This window comes from Pristiophorus japonicus, chromosome 1, assembly GCF_044704955.1.
Source record: "Pristiophorus japonicus isolate sPriJap1 chromosome 1, sPriJap1.hap1, whole genome shotgun sequence".
NCBI classification, from domain to species: Eukaryota; Metazoa; Chordata; class Chondrichthyes; family Pristiophoridae; genus Pristiophorus; species Pristiophorus japonicus.
Genome location: NC_091977.1, coordinates 486,528,444 through 486,549,582, shown reverse-complemented (window position 1 = coordinate 486,549,582; position 21,139 = coordinate 486,528,444). Strand labels below are relative to the sequence as shown.

At 42.0% G+C, this 21,139-nt stretch overlaps 1 protein-coding gene across 1 annotated transcript in view; it reads left to right on the top strand.

Moving 5' to 3' along the window:
• The window catches only part of LOC139277097 (serine/threonine-protein kinase OSR1-like), a 269,081-nt gene that overhangs the window by 40,622 nt on the left and 207,320 nt on the right, over positions 1 to 21,139 (top strand). Inside the window, exon 2 of the mRNA XM_070895115.1 lies at positions 19,667 to 19,779. Within this exon, the coding sequence (XP_070751216.1) occupies positions 19,667 to 19,779 (113 nt within the window). The remainder of the gene's footprint in view (positions 1 to 19,666; positions 19,780 to 21,139) is intronic.

The following is a 21,139-nucleotide window of genomic DNA, read 5'->3' as shown; positions in this document are numbered from 1 at the left end:
TGTATTACTTTTATTATTTCTGTCATTCATTTGAGGAAGTTCATTTTAAGAACTGTTAAGCAAGAATAAAGCTCAAATAATTACTTGGTAAACTCTGAATAGGAAGGCTGCATTCTGACTTTGTGGCTGGGGAATGGGATTTATTGGATAGTTCTTTCAAACAGCTGGCACAGGTGCAATGGGCTGAATGGCCTCCTTCTGTGCTGTATCATTCTCTGATTCATTCTGAAGCGGAGCAATGTATTGCTATTGGGTTCTGAGGAGTATCTTTTAAAATATTGGAGCAACGTACTTGAGCTGCTATAAGTTAAAGTTGCCCATTGGACCCGCTCCCCTCTTGGTCAGGCAAGTTTTTTTCCAGGCTTCTTGCCCTCATCTCCCAAGATAGCTTAGTAATAGTGGAATGTACAATTCATTAAAGGATGTTTGTGCAGCCAGGGCAGAAGATGGGGTACTACAATCTGCTTCAGTACCCCTGCAGTAACTCCTGCAGACAAGTACAGGTATAGTAAAAGCTTATGTGCTTTTAAGTCCTGTTTTAATTAGTTTATTTCATATTATTGAGGAAAAAAGGTGAAGAGCCAGCAAACTTGGATGATTCCAAGCTGGAGTACAGGCAGACTAAAGGAAGTTCAATTCTAAGGTGGAAAGAATGGATTAATGTTGGAGACGATGATGGTGCAATAATGTGCATGTGAACAATAGGTGATCCCAGCCATGAGGTGCTACATTCTGGAAAATTTCCACGTGATTGTCTATGATACATTAAGTTTCAAAGTATCCATTATCCCAAGTAAATACCGCACGCGTGCATGAAATACAAAAGGATAGTATGCAGGTACAGCAAGTGATCAGGAAGGCCAATGGTATCTTGGCCTTTATTGCAAAGGGGATGGAGTATAAAAGTCTTGCTGCAGCTATATAAGGTATTGGTGAGGCCACACCTGGAATATTGCGTGCAGTTTTGGTTTCCATATTTACGAAAGGATATACTTGCTTTGGAGGCAGTTCAGAGAAGATTCACTAGGTTGATTCCGGGGTTGAGGGGGTTGACTTATGAGGAAAGTTTGAGTAGGTTGGGCCTCATTGGAATTCAGAAGAATGAGAAGTGATCTGATCGAGACGTATAAGATTGAGGGGGCTTGACAAGGTGGATGCAGAGAGGATGTTTCCACTGATGGGGGAGACTGGAACTAGAGGGCATGATCTTAGAATAAGGGGCTGCCCATTTAAAACTGAGATGAGGAGAAATGTCTTCACTGAGGGATGTAAATCTGTGACATTTGCTGCCTCAGAGCTGTGGAAGTTGGGACATTGAATCATTGAATAAATTTAAGAGCGAAATAGATAGTTTCTTAAACGATAAGGGGTTATGGGGAGCAGGTGGGGAAGTGGAGCTGAGTCCATGATCAGATCAGCCATGATCGTATTGAATGGTGGAGCAGGCTCGAGAAGCCGTATGGCCTACTCCTCTTATGTTATTTTTTATGTTCTTATGTTTCAAAGTAAATGTCATCCCAAGTAAAGTCTGAAAAAAGCACATGATTTACCTGGTACTATAAAGTACTTGCAGAGTTGAAGTTGAGCTCTGCTTGTGTCTGAATAATTGACAATGGAAATGCTTTAGTAAGTTGCCATTGTTTTCTGACTGGGGACAGCCCTGAAGGTTGCTGCTGTCGTGCTCAGAGCTCAGTCTTGCAGCATACTTAAGACTTCCCTGTATCTTGAGCAATATTTCTTTTTTTTTTTAAAGCAACAAGTTGGGGCTGGTGTTTGCTAATGATGCCTTTAAGAATAAGAAGCTTGTTTGAAATGCCTTTTATTTGTCTTTCTGTAGTTGAAATAACTTATTAAATAACACCTTTCATCACCTCAGGATATCCTAAAGCACTTTACAGACAGTTGAGTATTGGATAAAAAATGAATTTCAAATTTATGTGATGCTGCTGGCAGGATTTCAAGGGCCCTGTTTGATTTTATAAAAGGCAGTGTCTGCTGCCCAAACACTACAGTTGTTGCAGAAATCTTTTTATTAGTGTACAGCTATAAAAGTGTTAATAATCAGATAAAGACCAGTGCAGAAATCTCTCAATGGTAAAAGTGTGATGTAGTGAATTAACATCAGAATATTTTGAGTGGTCTGATTCCATCGCTAAATGAATTGGTCTCCAGTTAAAGGCCCTTGAGTAGACCACAACTTAGCATGTCTGCCAGCGAGCACAGGGTTAAGGGTGAATGGGACTTGGTGCAAGTTAAAATATGGGAAGAGTTTAGGATGTCCTTAAGTTTATGGAAGATGGGAGGCCAGCTAAGAGAGCATCGTAATAGTCGAGTCTAGAGGTAACAAAATTTATGATTTCAGCAACATATGGGCTGAGCCAGGGAGTGGAGACTGGTGATCTTATGGAGATGAAAGTAGGTAGTCTATGGACAAGCTAAGATGAAGTGGCAGTTTGAATTGTATTGATCATTTGTACCATGGCTTATAATTTGGCATAGGTATTAATGCATATTTTGTTTTTGTAGTTCTGATTTGCTTTCGCTTAGTTGGTAGCTCTATCAGGGTCAGAAGGATTTGGGTTAAAGTCCCATACCAGTCCCAAAGTTATACTGAAGAAGGCTGTGTTAGAGATACCTTTGTTTAGATCAGACTGTATATCGAGCCACATCTACACCTTCCAGTTGTTCAGATGGAAGTTAACAATCTCTCGGCAGTATTGGAAATAGAATAGGATTCTGGCCAATATTTCTCCCTCAACCACTACCACCAAAATAGATTAACTGATCATTCAACTTATCACAGGTTTGTCACTGAAGGCTAGTGCATTGTTCCGATTTGCCCTACCTCTGGCATTGCTCGCAGTAAATGGGATGCCAAGTGTATTTTTAGTAACTACAGAAGCTTTGTACTATTTAATGTACAATTTATTATGCTAGGGTGATTGTGTATTTTTTTTAAAGGCCACAAACTCCCATGTGTTAAGTAAACACTGGGTGAGGTCAGAGTTTAAATTGGTTTTTTCCTCTTAAGTTTGGTTGGTCAGGTCAGTCAGTAATCGTAGCTATTCTGGATCCTATGGCAGTTAAGGTATTTTAAATTACTTGGGGACTTTGCATATTCCTAATTATTGCCTTTGTTTCTTTATACATTTTAAGTAAAGCAGTATTTTTATATTTGTCAAGTTGTGGGTGCATATGTCCCATCCTTAATTGCGTGATGATCCATGGCTGTTGTTTGAACAATGTTAGATCTCTTAATTTCCAATGAAATACGAACTCTGATTGTAGTTTTAACTTTTTAATCTTGGCAGAGAGCAAAAAACTGCTGGCTGATTGCCAGTTCCTTTGTCTTACTGAAACCACATGGTCAAAATGGCTGTATTTATACCTGGATCAATTTACAGAAAAGAACTCGCCTTCTTTGACCTTATTGGCTCACTACCCAAGGGTCCTAAAATGTCAAGTTGATTGATGGCTTAATGCAACATGCTACCGCTCGTGTAGCATCTCTGACTTGTTGTCTGTGAATTTTCACAGCCTGTCTAAATACAGCCTGTTTAAATTCTCTATCAAACAACTAAGTGCCTTGCTAGGCCATTTAACGAAGTATTAAGAGTCAGCTACATGATGTGGACTAGTGTTACTTTATCGGCCTACATATAACAATGACAGACTCTTTCTCTGAAGGACAGTAGTGAGCCATTTACATTTGAGTGTCAGCTTGATTCAATACACCCACTTCTGAGTCTAGGCTGGTATTCAGTGCAGCAATAAGGGAGTGCTGCTTGATGTAGGTGCAATGTTTCAAATGAGTTGTAAAATTGAGGCTTCATCTGCCTGTTTGGGTAGTTCAAGTGAATATAAAATATCCTATGGCACTACTCTTGAGAGAAGCTCCTAGTATCCTAGCAAGCATTCTTTCCTCCACCAACACCACCAAAAACAGATAACTGGCATTGAACACCTCGGACCTTGTGTGCAGATGATTTGTCACATGACATGACTGCACTTCCAAAGTAATAATGAAGCACTTGGGACGTCCTGTGGATGTGATTAGATTTTCTTTCAGTATTCCATTTGGGAGCTTGTCGATTTATGATCCATAAATATAACCACAGTTACAAAACATATGTATGGTATATTTAAAAAAAAAATCACAGTACCACATTACAACTGTGTCTATTTGTAAGACATCCCCTGGTTCTGTTTTAAGATAAACTCCATAGTTCAGAATATGGGTTTAAATGAATTAGCTACCTATTGCATTTCATATCTTCAATAAAAACAAACAGTACTACTAGGATGACGATAAAAAAAAATCCTCAGTACCAAAGTCAATGATATTCTTCACAACCATTTTTAGTGTTTTATATATTCCAACTTGTATTTTGATATGTTATGATTACGAAGGGATAACCTTAAATGAAACCAAAGGTGGAAATTTCTCATTGGACATCAACTGCCTTGAACAACCACCATGACAAGCCAGTGATGTGAGTAATGAAGCGAATGTCTTAACATAAGTGCTTGGAGCTGTGTAAATGAATACACAAATGTTAGTAAGGCACTGCAGGTCAGTCAGCATCGGAATGAGTTATTGTTTTGGCTGAGACCCTTCATCTGATGACCTGTCTTTCTTTCAACTGCTAACTCAGCCACTCTTTTTTTGATTTTTCCTTTCCGATATCCAGTATTCATAGTTTGCCTTTTTTATAAATAGATGTCTATACCAAAAATATAATCAAGGACTAACATATAATCAAAACATATGAAAAGAAAGGATCATAGTTGTATAAGAGGGACAACACTGCAAAGCTTCTGCCTGCCTATTTTGACTGGCATCCACAAAATTACTTAATCTGTAATTGTGCCAAGGTGCCAGCAATTTCTATTTGGAGTTCTAACTTGTATATGTAAAATGAGGGCAAGATCAGATTCGACACTAACAGCAGTGGTTAAATATCTAGCTGAAAATTCACTGTTCAACTTCATACGTTAAATAAGAATGGGCTTTTGGGTAAGAGACCAGAGGGTTTCCACTGCCCTTAGATCCACCATCCTTGGTGTTGTTTCTAAAATGAGTTAGAAGCCGAGATGAATTTTATGAAAAGATGGCGTTTAAAATAAAGCTGATTTAAAAAATCTAGGGTAGAAAGTTCAAGATATGGTGCATCCGTATCAAGTACACCATGATACCACGTTGCTCAGTCCCATTTTGATTATTTTGCTGAGTTCCAGAAGATCAGTGATTTGGGGCTAGATAAAGAATGATAGTCTGTTTTGTCCTTGAAGTAAGAATCTCCAGATGGCCAGACAAGCTGCCACTGTTCAGTTGTTAGCTGTGTACACATTACAGCACCAACTTTTTGTGATGGGAAAGAAAGAAAAGAAAGACTTGCATTTATATAGCGTCTTTCACTACCACCGGATGTCTGAAAGTGCTTTACAGCCAATGAAGAACTTTTTGAAGTGTAGTCACTGTTGTATTGTGGGAAATGATGCAGCCAACTTAGGCACAGCAAGCTCCCACAAACAGCAATGTGATAATGACCAGATAATCAGTTTTTGTTATGTTGATTGAGGGATAAATATTGGCCAGAACACCTGGTGATAACTCGCCTCTTCTTAGAAATAGTGCCATGGGATCTTTTATGTCCACTTGAGAGAACAGACGGGGCCTTGGTTTAACGTCTCATCCGAAAGGCAGCGCTCCCTCAGCACTGCACTGCTGTCAGTCTAGATTTATGTGCTCAAGTTCCTGGAGTGGGACTTGAACCCACAAATTTCTGACTCTGGTGAATGTGCTACCTACTGAGCCACAGCTGACCCATTCAACTCCATATTTATATGGTGATTTGTGGGGCCCAGACAAAACCCCACTTGAAGAACAGAAAAGAGATGATGTTGTCAAGTTTGAGTTTATAGGATGGAAGTAGCAATTCTATGTTTCCATGTCCTGAGAAAGAATGACTGGAAAAAGTTAGTGCTCTTCAAACTCTGAGAGCTCAGCAATGCTTGATAAGCCAGGATAGCAACTTGGATTTATATAGTGCCTTTAAAATAGTAACATTCTAAGGTGCTTCACTGGAGTGTTTATCAAACAAAATTGGACACTAGGCCACATAAAAAAATATTGGGACAGATGCCAAAAGCTTGTTTAAAGAGGTAGGTTTTAAGGAGAGTCTTAAAGGAGGAGAGAGGTGTTTAGAGAGGGAATTCCAGAGCTTAGTACCTAGGCAGTAAAGGCACAGCCGCCAATGAAGATGATGCGTACAAGGGCAGATGGGAGGCTGGCCAGGAGAGCATTGGAGTAGTTAAGTCTATAGCTAACGAGCATGGATGAGGGTTTCAACAGCAGATGAGCTGAGACAGGGCGGAGTTGGGCAATGTTGTGGAAGTAGGCAGTGTGACAAATCCGAGACAGTTTTGATGATGGAGCAGATATGTTTTCGGAAGTTCATTGCGGAGTCAAATACGACACCAAGGTTGCGAACAATTTAGTTCAACCTCAGACATTTACCACTGAGATGGATGAAGTCGGTGGCTAAGGAATGGAGTTTGTGACGGGGACCAAAGATAAGGGCTTCAGTCTTCCCAATATGTAGTTGGAGGAAATTTCTGCTCATCCAGTACTGGTTGTCTGACGAGCACTGTGACAAATCAGAGATAGTGGAGGGGTTGACAGAGGTGGTGGTGAGGTAGAGCTGGGTATCGTCGGCATAAATGTGGAACCAATGTTGTGTTTTCGGAAGATGTTGCCAAGGGGCAGCATGTAGATGGGAAATGGAAGAAGGCCAAGGATAGATCCTTAGGGGACTTGAGCGGAAGAGAAGCCATTGCAGGTAAATCTCTGGTATGAACAGAACCAAGTGAGGGCAGTGCCACCCAATTGAATAATGGAGGAGAGGCGTTGGAGGAGACTGGTGTGGTCAACCATGTTAAAGGCTGCAGACTGGTCGGGAAGGATGAGGAGGGATCATTTACCACAGTCACATTGGATTTAATTTGTGACTAAGATCTGTTTTGGTACTGTGGCAGAGGTGGAAACCAAATTGGAGGGAAAGATGGGCACAGATTTGTGAAGTAACAGCATGTTCAAGGACTTTAGGAGAGGAAAGGGAGGTTGAAGATGGGGCGTTAGTTTGTAAGGACAGAGGGTTGTGACTGACAAGTTTAGTCCAGACATGGTAATCAGTCAATCAAATGGGTTGCTACGAAGAGCAATTGAGATCAGGATACTGAATTAATTTAAGAAATAGATGCTGTAATGGGAAAATGGTAGGGTTGCTATTCTGGAAGGATGAGCTCAAGTAGGCCTGAAGTTCAGTCGAAGGTCCTATTTTATGAATAAGTTACAGTAGGAGGCAGTGAGATGAGTCTTGATTTTAAGGAGAATTCAAAAAGAATTTGGAGCATGTAGGCGGTGTATTTGAAGCTTGGAAAAGTCGGAAGAAACAATATTGTAGTAAACTTTAGATCACATTGTTTATGGGGAGGTGCTATTTTGTAGATTTAAATTTTGCTAGTTAAGGTTTCTGTTGGAGTCATTTGAAAAATCTCCAGCTGTAGTGTGGTTGACAAGTCTGTTTTGCTGGGGGGAAAAAAAAGCCCCAATGTACATGGTAGATTTCTCCACCTTCCCCCACCATCAGTCCAGAGACTTATTGTAGTGTTGCACTGATGCCTCAACAAAAGATTAGCTAACTCATCACAGATTGGGATAGAACCTGGAACCCTTCCTGGTCTGTACCACATTGGGCTGTGTATTGGTCCATTATACCATGTAGACAACTTACAAGCAATTCTTGGCTCTTTAAAGACTTTTGATATGAAATTTAAGATCTTGATGCCCATGCTAGCATCTATTTTAGTGCTCGACTCCATCCCGGATATTCTGGCATGGGAAACCACCCCCCTACCATTGCCCATTCCACCACTGCCAATATTAGTCTGTCCAATTTAATGAACCCCAGAAGCAAACAAGATCGCTAGAATTCTCCTTTTGGGGTGGGGTGCAAATATGTAGAAATTGAGCAAGGACAGGATGAAGAATGGTTGTGGAACTGGATTCCTGTGTGAGCTTACTGATCAGAAAAGGGGAAGTAACGAGGCAAAGAATATTAAATATTTTATTAAGAGTCTTTAAAAGATTTACTGCAGTCAAAAGATTAAGAAAACAAAATGTAGGTTGAAACAATGGAGCAGAACTTGAACTATAATGTCACTATTATTTTGTTACTGATAATTAATTCAAGGTTTGTAAAAAAAAACTTTGGAGACGGGAAATTGCTATGTCAATTACTGCGCGACCATATGGATTTGTTGAAACTGTCACTGACTTGTGCATTTACTCATCTAACATGCACCAAATTAATAGAATGTGCTGTTACTACAGGGCCACAGGGATAGAAACTAGCACCTGACTGTTTAACTGAGACTGAAATAACTAGCAAATTGAACAGGTTTTCTGTGATCTGTTTCCTGGGACGTGATTTATGACAATCTCTAATTTGCTGCAAGCTCACTGGGAGTATCACAGATCAGATTCTGTTTGTACTGACACAAAGGAAGAAGCTAAGAACTGTGGAGGAGCTAGTCAAGGGATAAACCAGGAAACTGCAGGCCAGCCTAACATCGGTGGTGGAGAAGATGGAAACCATTATCGGGGACAAAATAAACTTTCATTTGAAAAGGCATGGTCTGATCAAGGAGAGCCAACATGGATTGTTAAAGGTAAATCATGTCTGACTACCTTGATTGACTTATCTAATGAGGTAACAGAAGGTTGATCAGTGTGTGTGTGTTGTGTTTGTGTGTGTGTGCGCGCTTTCAGAATGATTTGATAAAGTGCCACTTTCAGAATGATTTGACAAAGTGCCACACAGGAGGCTTATTAAGAAAATGGAAGCCCACAGAATTAAAGAGAAAGTGGCGATGTGGATACATAATTGGCTCAGTGACAGGAAGTAAAGGGTGGTGGCGGATGGATGTTTTTAGACTAGGAAGTGGTTTGCAGTGGTGTTCCCCAAGAGTCAATTTGAGTCCATTACTCTTCAATCTTTATAAACACCCTTGACTATGGTGTAGGGAGCAGCATTATAAAGTTTGCAGATGATATGAAACTTGATAAACTAGAAAATCATGACGAGGATAGTTCTCGGCTTCAAGATGACATAGACAGGATGGTTAAATGGGCAGAGGCATGGTAGATGGAGTGCAATGCAGAGAAGTGTGAAATGATGCACTTTGGGAGGACTAATATGGAAAGACAATATACTATGGGCTCAATTTTCCCCAGTTATTTGCACTTTCTTTGGTGCGTGCTGCTTTTTTTTGGCCTAAATTTAAAATATCCAAGTTTCTCCAAAGATTATGCGCCAGCGTAACTCTGTTAGTTACGATTATTTTAGGTTTTATTTTGCGTCATGGGGTCATACATAACCTGATGTCTGCGCCAGTTTTTCACATTTATGCAAGTTTGGCCAATGTACATTTTTCTTAGGATGGTGTATGTGACCACTCCCAAAAAGCCTTCTGGGCACTTAAGAAAAAAATCAGCGCAGAAAAACGGCATTGTTTTTGGAGGAAGTCAAGAACACATTAAATATGTGTCATGGAGCTTCATTTTTTCAAACTTAAAACGCAGAAAATCGGAGTTTAATGCAATTCTTTAGCTTTGAATTTTTTTCAAAGTGCCATGCCACCACCGAACGTATCCAAACTGGGCTCAAGGGTCAGCCAGCAGAATCGCTCCCTCACCCGGACACAGGCTCGGCTTCAAAAGAAGCCCGGGGGTGTGTGTTTGCTGAGTCCCCGTGTCTGTCGAGGGAGTGATTCTGCTGGTTGACCCTCGAGCCTAGTGAGGAGACGTTTGTTCGGTGGTGGGGTGGTACTTTGGGGGGAAAAAAAATCTAAAATTAAAGAATTGCATTAGACTTTGCCACAAGTGTCCTCATTTGAATGCCTAGCTTTCCGTTGTAAGCAAGCCTATTGCGCATGCGCAGACCTGGATGTGGTCTATACTAGGGCGTCGACCTTGGGGAGAGAGTGAGAGAACAAAGAAGTTTGTCCTGCTGTGTTTTGAGCTTGCAAATGGTCCTCTCTTCTGCGCGTCGCAATGTGTGACATGTTGTATTCCAGGTCAGCTTCTGTCCACGTTACGCATAGGGGTGTCATGAGCCAGGTGACGAGGCTGTACCCTTTGTGTCTCAATTTCATCATGGGGGCAATACTGACAATGCCATACCTCGTGCAAATCTTCTGCATGGTGGTGTTCCGGAGGAGACGATTGATTTGATGTCATCGCATGAGGAACCTCCGAGCATGTAGGATGATGGGCAGGAGCCCTTACCCACGTCTGGTATGTTGACACAGGCGTTCATACCTGCACCTGAGTGTGAGAAGGCTGCGTTTCTGCAAAGAAGTTGTAACTGAGATCTGTGAGTTAGTAAAAGCAGACCTGCAACCTAGAAGTGTCAGGAGGATGCTTTGTCAGTTGAAGTGAAGGTTACAGCTGCACTTTCATTCTGTGCATCTGGATCATTCCAGGCCACAACTGGGGATGTGTGTGCCATTTCTCAACATGCAACACATATCTGCATTCGGCAGGTAACTACTGCACTATACGCCCGGAGAAATGACGATATAAAGTTCCCCATGACCGCCCAGACAATGTGTGAAAGGGCTGGGGGCTTCTTCAGGATTGCTGGCCTCCCAAAAGTACAGGGCTGCATTGGTTGTACCCACATTGCCTTATGAGCACCCTTTGGAGGATTCCAAGATGTACAGGAACAGAAAAGACTTCCAATCTGTTAATGTGACATAAGCGCATCATGTTAGTTGATGCAAGATACCCTGAGAACATCCATGATGCGTTCATCCTACGCAAAAACGCTATATTTGCCATGTTTTAGCAGCAGCCAGAAGGGCAGAGCTGGTTACTGGGAGACAAAGGGTACGGCCTCGCCACTGGGCCTCGTGCCGCCCCTACACGTAACGCGGATGGAAGCTGACTGGGAACGCAATGTCGTACATTGCGACGTGCAGCATAATAGAGGGCGATTTGCATCTTGAAACAGCGTTTCCGATGCCTGGAACATTCCGGAGGCTACTTGCAATACTCCCCTGAGATTGTCAGTCAGGTCACTGTTGTGTGCTGATTGCTGCATAACTTGGCCATCATGAGGCAGCAGCACCTGGTAGTAGAAGACCCAGTCGTAGAGAGTGGCTCATTAGGAAGATGCAGATGACTGAGGAGGATGAGGAAGCCATGAAACTACATGAACCCGGAGCACGACGGCGGAGGAGGGCGGGCCATCGTGCCCCTTTAACGATTGCTCGAGCCTTGCGCCAGCAGCTCATCAGTGAATGCTTTGCTGCCTGAAGGCTCAGCGACAACTATTCCAAATGGACCATGTTTATGTTGTGTTAATGGAACAAATGATGGAAATGATTCTTTACTTCAAAAAGTTGTTATTAATGGAAATGGTTCATTTATAATTTAAAATCTATTTTATTCAAAAGTTTAACAAACACTTTGTACTTAACTTTTTAATAAAAATATTCTTGTATCAAGCATTAAAGTTTTGAGTTAAGATCACTTACAAACTTTTAAACTTGTAAATTTACATAACTTACAAAAAACTTTTAACATGAGAACAGTTACAAAAGTCACAACAATAATAGCAGCAGCAAAGCAAGGCAATCCTCCCATCTCTCCTCCACCTTATTTGAAGACCGCCTGCTTCGCTTGGTCTTGTTGACTCCACCCCTGCTCACAGGCAGTGGCGCAGCATTTCTCGAGTTGGTGCTAAGCTTATTCTTTTGAACATCTAGGGTAATGAACATTCTTGATGGATGTGTGTGTGGAGGAGGGGAGGGAGGGGGGAGGGGGAGGAGGAGGAGGAGGAGGAGGAGGAGGAGGAGGAGGGAGAGACAGGCGGTAATGTGAAGGGCCCAGCTTCAGAGGCTGGTCCGGGGATTGGAGTGGGAGTGACAGTTGATTCTGTCAATGGGCGCGGAGCCTGGGCGCGTTCCCTTATTGCAGTAGCTAACTCGGACATTCCCTCCATCATGTGCCCTGACAGTGTATCAACTACCTGCAACATTTCCTACCTCATATTCACTGACAGTGCATCAGATACCTGTGACATTCCCTCCCTCATGTTCCCGGACAGTGTTCCCATTTCTCATGAGTGTTGTTACTTCTCCCGACAGTCCCGATACCTCATCACCCACCCTACTGATGGTGTCCAGGGTTGATCGTGTAAGCTCAATGCTCTCCGCAATCATCTGAACCACATCAGTTAGATCCTGCACCTCAGGAGAGCGACGACTCCTCCTCCACACCACCCTCCACACCACCCGTGTGGGGCTCGCTCCATCGGACGGTGGGAAACCATGGAATGTCCCAATACTCGTACCACTCAGGAAAGGTCCTGGCACCTCAATGGGTGGCACCTGCACCTCCTCCAGAGTGAGTATAACAGTGTGGGATTCATCCATCACCACCCCTCCCCCTCCCCCTCACCCCCATGCTCTTGGTTTGGAAGGTGGGATTGGAAGATGTTCTCTTCAGGCTCGTCGACGTCTGAATAATCCTCTGCACCGGCTTCAGCCTAGTCAGGATTGACTCAAGTTCTGCAAAATATAACAGACAAATAGTTAGCAGCAGAGGAGGAGGCAGGGTGGCATGAGTAGGCACACACAACGCAGGCAGTAGGCTCATTTGAAGGACCACAATGAATGATAGCACATCGCATCAACCAAAACGTAGCTGACAGAGACATCCCCATGAACCGAAACATGGCTAGCCCGCGCAGTACTTAACATTTCGGGAAGCCAGACTCTAGAATTTGCAGGACTTATCCTCTCCCTCAAATGTGGGCCCAACTTGTGCAGTGGGGTTGCTTTTCTTCAGGTCGGACCCATCAAAGCAGCGACCCTCTCTTCCAAGGGTGTCGGTGGGTGTAGATTTGCCGGGCCTCCTCCTGTTCGAGTTCTTTCCTTTTTGTTGTGTGCCACCTTCCTCTGCAAAGATGAAAATATAACTTTTTAGAGAGGGTGTCTTTCTGCTGGATGAGACATATACAGATGGACACATTTACAATTGCAATTCCATTGAATAAATGAAAATATTAGTTCCACTAACTACTTAACCAAGGTCTTGCCACTTTTTGCACTGGCCTCTAGACTTCGGGGTGGTCACCATTGCACAGTAATCTGCTGCAAGTTGGTTCCAGTGTTTATTCATTTCTTTTGGTGAAACTTTTATGTGATCTCTGCTGGTGTCCAGCTTGTGTCATTTGGCCTCAATTACTGTAACCATTTCATCCTGTCAGAAATTCTTGATCCTTGAGCCGCATTGCATCTGTATTGCAGCTCTGATTTTTCCAGTGAGAATTAAAGTTCTCTCACACAACTAGCCCTTTAAAAATGGCCAAATGCAGACCAGGAGCTGTATTGGGCATGCATGCCCATAGCAATCACGTCAAAAATTTATTTTTTTCATGCATGCATAGAAAGGGGGGGGGGGGGGGCATCGTTTTTTCGGTGCAGACATTAGGCATCTCCCCCCCCCCCCCCCCCCCCCGAAGCGAAAGGACAGGCTGCGCGGTGCCAATTTCAAAGAATAAAACTGGGAAACTTGCTAATTATTTGTTTGGAGTAGTCTGGGCCAAAAAAAATGGCCGTAACTCTTGCAGTACGTCACAAAACTGCATTGGGGAAAATTGAACTCTATAAATGGCACAATTTTGCCACATGTAGATGAGCAAAGAGACCTTAGTTTCTAGACAGAAATCTTTAAAGGTGGCAGGGCAAGTTGATAAGATGGTTACAAAAGCATATGGGTTTATACATAGAGGAATAGAATATAAAAGCTAAGAGATCAGGTGGGCAGAAAAGTGGCAAAATGAATTCAATCTGGAGAAGTGTGACATAATGCATTTGATGAATACTAATAAAGCAAGGGAATACACAAATGATCGGATACCGAAGTATAGAGGAACAGGGGGACCTTTTTGTATATGTCCACAGAACCCCGAAGGTAGCAGGACAGGTAGATAAGAGGGTTAAGAAGGCATATGGGATACTTTCCTTTATTAGCCAAGGCAGAGAATACAAGAGCAGGGCGGTAATGCTTGAATTCTATAAAACACTAGGCCACAGCGAGAGTACTGCTTGGAATTCTGGTCACCACATTACAGGATGGTTGTGATTGGACTCGAAGGTACAGAGGAGATTTACGAAGATGTTGCCAAGATTGGAGAATCTTAGCTGAGGAAAGATTGGATAGACTGGGTTTGTTTTCTTTGGAACAGAGGAGGCTGAGGGGAGACTTGATGGAGGTGTATAAAATTATGAGGGGACTATACAAGAATGGGTAGGAAGGAATTATTTCCCTTAGCAGAGAGGTCAATAACCAGGGGGCATTGATTTGAAGTAATTGGTAAGAGGATTAGAATGGAGTTGAGAACTTTTCTCATTCAGGTGAGGGTCTGAAACTCACTGCCTGAAAGGGTGTTAGAGGCAGAAACCCTAATCACATTTAAAAAGTACTTGGATATGCACTTGAAGTGCTGTAACCTACAAAGTTATGGACCAAGTGCTGGAATGTGGGATTAGGCAGGGTAGCTTTTTTTGGTCAGCACAGACAGAATGGGTGAAATGGCCTCCTTTAATGCTGTAAATTTCTATGATTCTATCGTGCTAGAACTTTATAAATCACTGATTAGGCCTCAACTGTAGACAATTCTATGGACCACACTTCAGGAAAGATGTAAAGGCCTTAGAAAGGGTACAAGTGGGTCAATAACTGGAGGTTATAGATTCAGAATCATTGAAAAAAGATTGAGGGGAGATGAGAAATTATTTCACTCGGTTGTCGGGATGTGAAACATTTTACCTGAGCAGGCTGTGGAAGCTGATTCCATAAATAATTTTAAAATGGAGATGCACAGGTACTTGTGGATGAAGAACTTGCAGCGTTCTGAACCAAAAGTGACTAAATATGACTGCTCTCTCAAAGCCAGTACAGGCACTCCATCTGTGCTGTAAGTTTCTATGATTCTAGTGTAAGTGTACAAAAAACAATTAAAAAGGCAAATAGGATGTTAGTCTTCATCTCAAGGGGACTGGCATACAATGGGGTAGAAGTTATGCTACAGTTGTATAAAGCTCTGGTTAGATTGTATCTGGAGTACTGTGATCAGTTCTGGGCACTGCATCACAGGATATATTGGCCTTGGAGGGGTTCCTGTGCAGATTCATCAAAATGATACCGGGGATAAAAGTGTTAAGTTATGAGGAAAGGTTGAATAGGTGAAGTTTGTATTCCTTTTGGTATGGAAGATATAATTGAGGTGTTTAAAGGATTTGATAGGGTAGATATAGAGAAGATATTTCCTCTGATAGGTTATGCCCCTATATTTTGGACTCCCCAACATTATAGCTAATCCGTTCATAGGTGATGTCAGAAAGCACTTCACACACACGGTAGTGGAAATCTGGAACACTCGTTCAAAAAGCTGTTGAGGCCAGGTCAATTGAAAATTTCAAACAGAAATTGAAAGATTTTTGTTGGCAAGGGTTTGGAACCAAGGTGGGTAAATGGAGTGAAGAGCCAGATCAGCCATGATCTAATTGAATGATGGATCAGACTGTGGGGGCTGAATGGCCCACTCTTGTTCCTATATAAGATAGTTTTGGTTGTCAGAGGCCAAAGACATAACTGCAAGTTCCACAGAGAAGCATCTTCAGCCTAGCCAACTTCTAATGCTTTATCTCCATCAAGTCAGCAGTGGGGCTGTTTGCTGACGATTTCTGTGTTCAGCTCCATTCAAAACTCCTCTGATAATTAAGCAGCACATACCAGGCCCACACCAGGGCTCTTGGACTAATAAGTTGTAAGTGCTAGGCAATGACCATCTCCAACAAAAAAACCCCAAACAATTTCCACTGATTTTCAAAGGTTCTGCTATCTTGTCACTCCTCACCAACATCTTGGTGTCACCATTGACCAGAAACTTAACTGGTCCAACCATATAAATGCCATGGCTATGAGAACAAGGCTGAGATTGGCCTGAACAAGGCTGAGATTGGCCTCAACAAGTGGCTCACTTCTTGAACTCTCCAGCCTCTTCACCGTCAAGCCAGAAATATCTTGGCATACTCGCCTAGATGGGTGTAACTACAACAACGCTACATAAGTTTGATACTATCCAGGAGCGAGCGGTTTTCTTGATTGGCACCCCTGCCACTGGATTCCATATCTACCCTGTCATTACTGGCGTACTGTAACTGCTATCTATAGGATGCACTGCAGCAACTCACCAAGGTTATTTTGACAGCAACTCCCACTTCTATGACTTCTACCACTAAAAAGGGTAAGATCAGCAATATCATGGGAACACCCACCAATTCCAAGTCCCATCATCCTAACTTCTACATATATCAGCATTCCTTCTCTGTCGGTGGGTCAATATTGTGGTGTTGAGTCACCATCACCTTCTCTGGAAAATTAGGATTGAACAAGAAGTCTGGCCTTGCCAGCATCTCCCACATCCCAAAACAACTTGTAAAACAAAATGTATACTTTTTAAATTATGGTTTGAATATAGCTCAGACTAATGGAATGAAATGTGCAGAAACCCATCATATTTAAGAGTCTTAACTGAACCATCTGCCTGATTTTGGATGCACACTCTGTTAGGGAGTCACCACGCTTGCTCAAGCCCAAGGAATTGAGTTACAGATTAGTCAGAAGTAAGACTAGGAAACCCCCAAAAACATATTGCAGTATTTTAGAGTTTAACCAGCTAAAACCACACCGAGCATTGACATGCTTTCCACTGCTTGTCCAGCAGGGACCACACTACCCATTATGACTTTGGCTTGCATGATTATCTGGAACCGAGGGGAAAGAATCCTAGCCCTGAGCGCCAGTGTACCTCTCCAGGTTCAAACGATGAGCTAGGCTGTATGATCAATCAGTCAAAGGATCCTGGAGTACAAAGATCTGTTTGGATCAGGTGCTGATTACCTAGTCTACCACAGAGGACCGATTCTATTCCAACTTCCCATCGCACATGTGACTTCTAGAATCAAACTCTTCTCCTGCTTGTATATTACTTTTCTTCTAAAATATTATAAATTATGCAGTTGAATTCTTGTGGGATTTCGCTCTTTTTGTAATCCTTATTTTTAATACTTCACGTGTTAAATGGAAGGTTCGAAACATTCATTGGATGAGAATTGCATTGGCTTCTTGTTTGCTTAACTTAGTTTTTGGTCTTTGGCTGTGCATTTTTATGTTGTATTTTACAGCATGCACCTTGTTACAACATGCTAAATACTTGGCTCTCCAAGCTACATGCTATCATGGATGAAGTATGTGATGCAATCGAGAGTCCTCGAGGAGCAAAAGTAGTACTGTTCCATATTTCATATTTACCCTTATTTAATTATCTCCCTAAGTAGCTTGCACTAGTCTTATTTTTCCAAATGAGGTATATATCTGTTCATGTGTTTACATTTTTTTTAAAGGCCTGCAATGACATTGCAATAGTTGGCCTCAAGCAAATGGAGAGAAGAGATTGAAAGCAGATGTGATGAGTACAAATGTGTCGGGCTGCATTTATGTGGGATGACTGGATCACATGTAGTGTTGGTACCAATGCACCATAGGGAAAACAAGCGCACTTTTATAGTGTGTGATACTCGTTAACTGGGATAAAATCAGTGTAAAAGGAATAGAGGGTACAGAATTCTTAACTCATTCAGGAGATATTTTGTAGCCAGTATGTAGCAAGCCCAACAAGAGAGGGGGCAGCACTGGACTTGGTTTTAGGAAGTGAAGCTGGGCATGTGGAAGGGGCATCAGTGGGAGAGTATTTTGGTAGTGATCATAAATCAGTTAGATTTAGCATAGTTCTGGAAAAGGACATGGATAGACCAGGAATAAAAGTTTTCAAATTGGAGAAAGGCCAATTTTACTAAGCTGGGATGTGATTTAGTGAAAGTGGACTAGAGACAGCTACTTGAAGGTGTCCAAGCAGTGGGAGGCATGCAAGGAGAAGATGGTGTGTTCAGTGCAAATATGTTCCCCCAAAGAAAAAGGGTGGCAGTTCCAATCTCGAGTCCCCTGGATGCCCCTTGGCATCCAGGGTAGGATAAGGCAAAAAAGGGAAGCTTTGTCAGATACCAAGAGCTCAATACTGCAGAAAGGAGAGGAGTATAGAAAGTGCAGGGGTAAAATGAAAAAGCAAAGAGAGGGCATGAAAAATTATCAAGGAAAACCCAAAGATGTTTCATAAATACAGAAAGAGCAAGCGGGTAACTAAGGAAAGAGTAGGACTTGTTGGGAGACCACAAAGGTAACCTGTGTGTGCAGGCGGAAGACCTGGTATGGTTCTTAATGAATACTTTGCGTCTGTCTTCACAAAAGAGGGGGACGATGCAGACGTTGTAGTTGAGAAGCATTAAATATTGGATGGGATAAACCTAGTGAGCGAGGAAATATTATGGGGAATGGTGATAAATTGAAAGAAGATAAATTGCCATTAAATTAAACTTTGGGAGTAGAGTGAGGGCACATGGTTCAAACTATTAAAAGTTAATTTTAGGGTTGATATCTTCACAGACTCAAACATTTGGAATGGTTTCCTGTTCAAAAGTACAGAACTGAAGATATATAATGAGGATTTGACTGTGATGCCCTCGATGGTAACCAGCCAATACTGAAGAGTGCTCACTTGGACAAGCTGCAGGATGGCTATCTGCACCTGTGCAGCAGTTCTCTAGGATGAATTGGCATCTTCAGAAAAAGGAGTAAATAGCAAAAAAAATGTAAGCTTTATTGCCAGAGAGATGTTTTCAGTCTGGACCCCGTTGGATGTACAGATGGAAAATCATGCTGGAGAAGAAAATAATCTGCAACAATTTGTTTTCCTACTGTAAACCAAATCGCCTCCAAGTTCCCACCCCCCAACAACAACTTGCATTTATAGAAGCACCTTTAACATAGTAAAACATCCCAAGACACTTCACAGGAGAGTTATCAAACAAAATTTGACCATCACAGGGCAGGTGATCAAAAGCTTGGTCAACGAGCTAAGTTTTGAGGAGTGTCTTAAAGGAGGAGAGCGAGGCAGAGATCCTTGGGGAGCAAATTCCAGATCCTAGGGCCCAGGTAGCTGAAGACTAGAATTGGAGGAGTGCAGAGATCTTAGAGGGTTGCAGAAATGGCAAGGAGTGACACTATGCAGACTTGTGTACACATTCTTTGTCCCTCATTGTCGCTGGGTCAAAATTCTGGAACTCCCTACCTAACAACATTGTGGGAGCACCTTCGCCACACAGACCGCAGCGGTTCAAGATGGCCTACCACCACCTTTTCAAGAGCATCTTGGGATCAGCTATAAATCCTGCATTTACCAGTGACACCCACATCCCAAGAAAAAAATTAATGTGTTGACTGCCAAAATCTGTACTCTGTTTCCGAGTAATCAATAGATGCAAGGGGTGCCCTGACCACTTACCAACATTTTCAGGATCACGGAGTGTGATATTTGTAGAAGGGTGCTTCTATCCAGAAAAGTTTGTAAAACCACTAATTTAACTATAAATTTAACAGCGTTGTTAAGGGTGTTCTGTGTTTTTGTTTCAGGTAGTGGAGCCACAGCTGTGGTTCAGGCTGCCTACTGTATCCCGAAGAAGGAGCGAGTTGCCATCAAACGCATCAACCTGGAAAAATGTCAGACCAGCATGGACGAGCTCCTGGTAATGTACTGAAGAACAGTTTCATGTCAGCAATACAGGGCAGGGCTGAATAGGGTTGGACTGTTTGGAACATTTGTAAATATAACTAGTAAAGGCTGGATTATTGAAAAGACAGTAAAAGACTAAATATATAAAATAAAGACAAAAAATGCTGGAAATATATAACGCTGCACTGTCGGTATCTGGAGAGAGGGGAAACGAGACCCTTCTTTAGAATCTGCAGCTAAAATTTTAATTGATCTTTCCCGATGTTATACATTTCCAGAATTTTCTGCTTTTATTTCAGGTTTCCAGGATTTTCAAAAGAGACAACAAACTGAAAGGTGGGTCTGGAGTTATGTAAACAATGAAGACATTAGAAGCTTATTTTAATGTTATTTTACCATATGTGAGACACAGATTGAGAAAAATAGGGATTCCAGAGAAACACACTGCAGACTTGATCAAGTCCAGTCTGTTTGTAGTGAAGTGATTTTGTAATTCACATCTGCATGTGTAGCACAGAAAAAAGTATGTTTGTGTTTTTAAATTGATAAAAATCCCAAAATATTGCATGTAAAATGTTTAAGAATTCTGTATCTTCTAGGTGACTTGAAAGGTCAGACAGAACTACTTTTTTAATGTGTTGTTAATGGATAAGAAGCATCAGATATGCCATGTGTAGAACTGATGCTATCTTAGCCCATTTCTTGTTATGAGTTGCTCAGTAGATTTTGGGGTGTGTCTGTTCACTGTGCCTATGGCTAATCTACTTTGGGTGTGAACACATTCTTGAAGGATGTTCACTCTTGATATAATGTTGCTGAGAGGTTGGTCTTAAAATAATAGAAACCACACGACACGCCCGTCAGCATCTGTAGAGACCAGCTAAAGATTGTTCCGCTGAAAGCATTGGTCTCTTGTTTTTCCAATGCTGATGGTCCTGCTATAGATTTCCAGCATTTTATTCAGATGTGCAACTTTTCTCTTTATTTCTGTTTGTTGAAAAATAAACTGCAATTGATTGGGCAGATCATCAGAATTCAATCTATGAAGGCTTTTTATTTTTAATTTAACTTAGCTCAGTTTGTAGCACTAATGGACTTGAGCACGTTATCTAGGTTGAGACTTTAATGCAATAATGGAGTGCTGCATTGTCAGAGATGCCATCCTTTGAATGAAACGTTAAACTGAGGTCCCATCAATCTGTTCAGGTGGATGGTCAAGAGGCTATGCGGGGGGGAGGAACTTAACACAATCACAATCACTAAGGAGGCAATGATCAGTAAGATAATGGGACTAAAGGCAGATAAATCCCCTGGACCTGATGGCTTGCATCCTAGGGTCTTAAGAGAAGTAATGGCAAGGATTGTGAATGCAT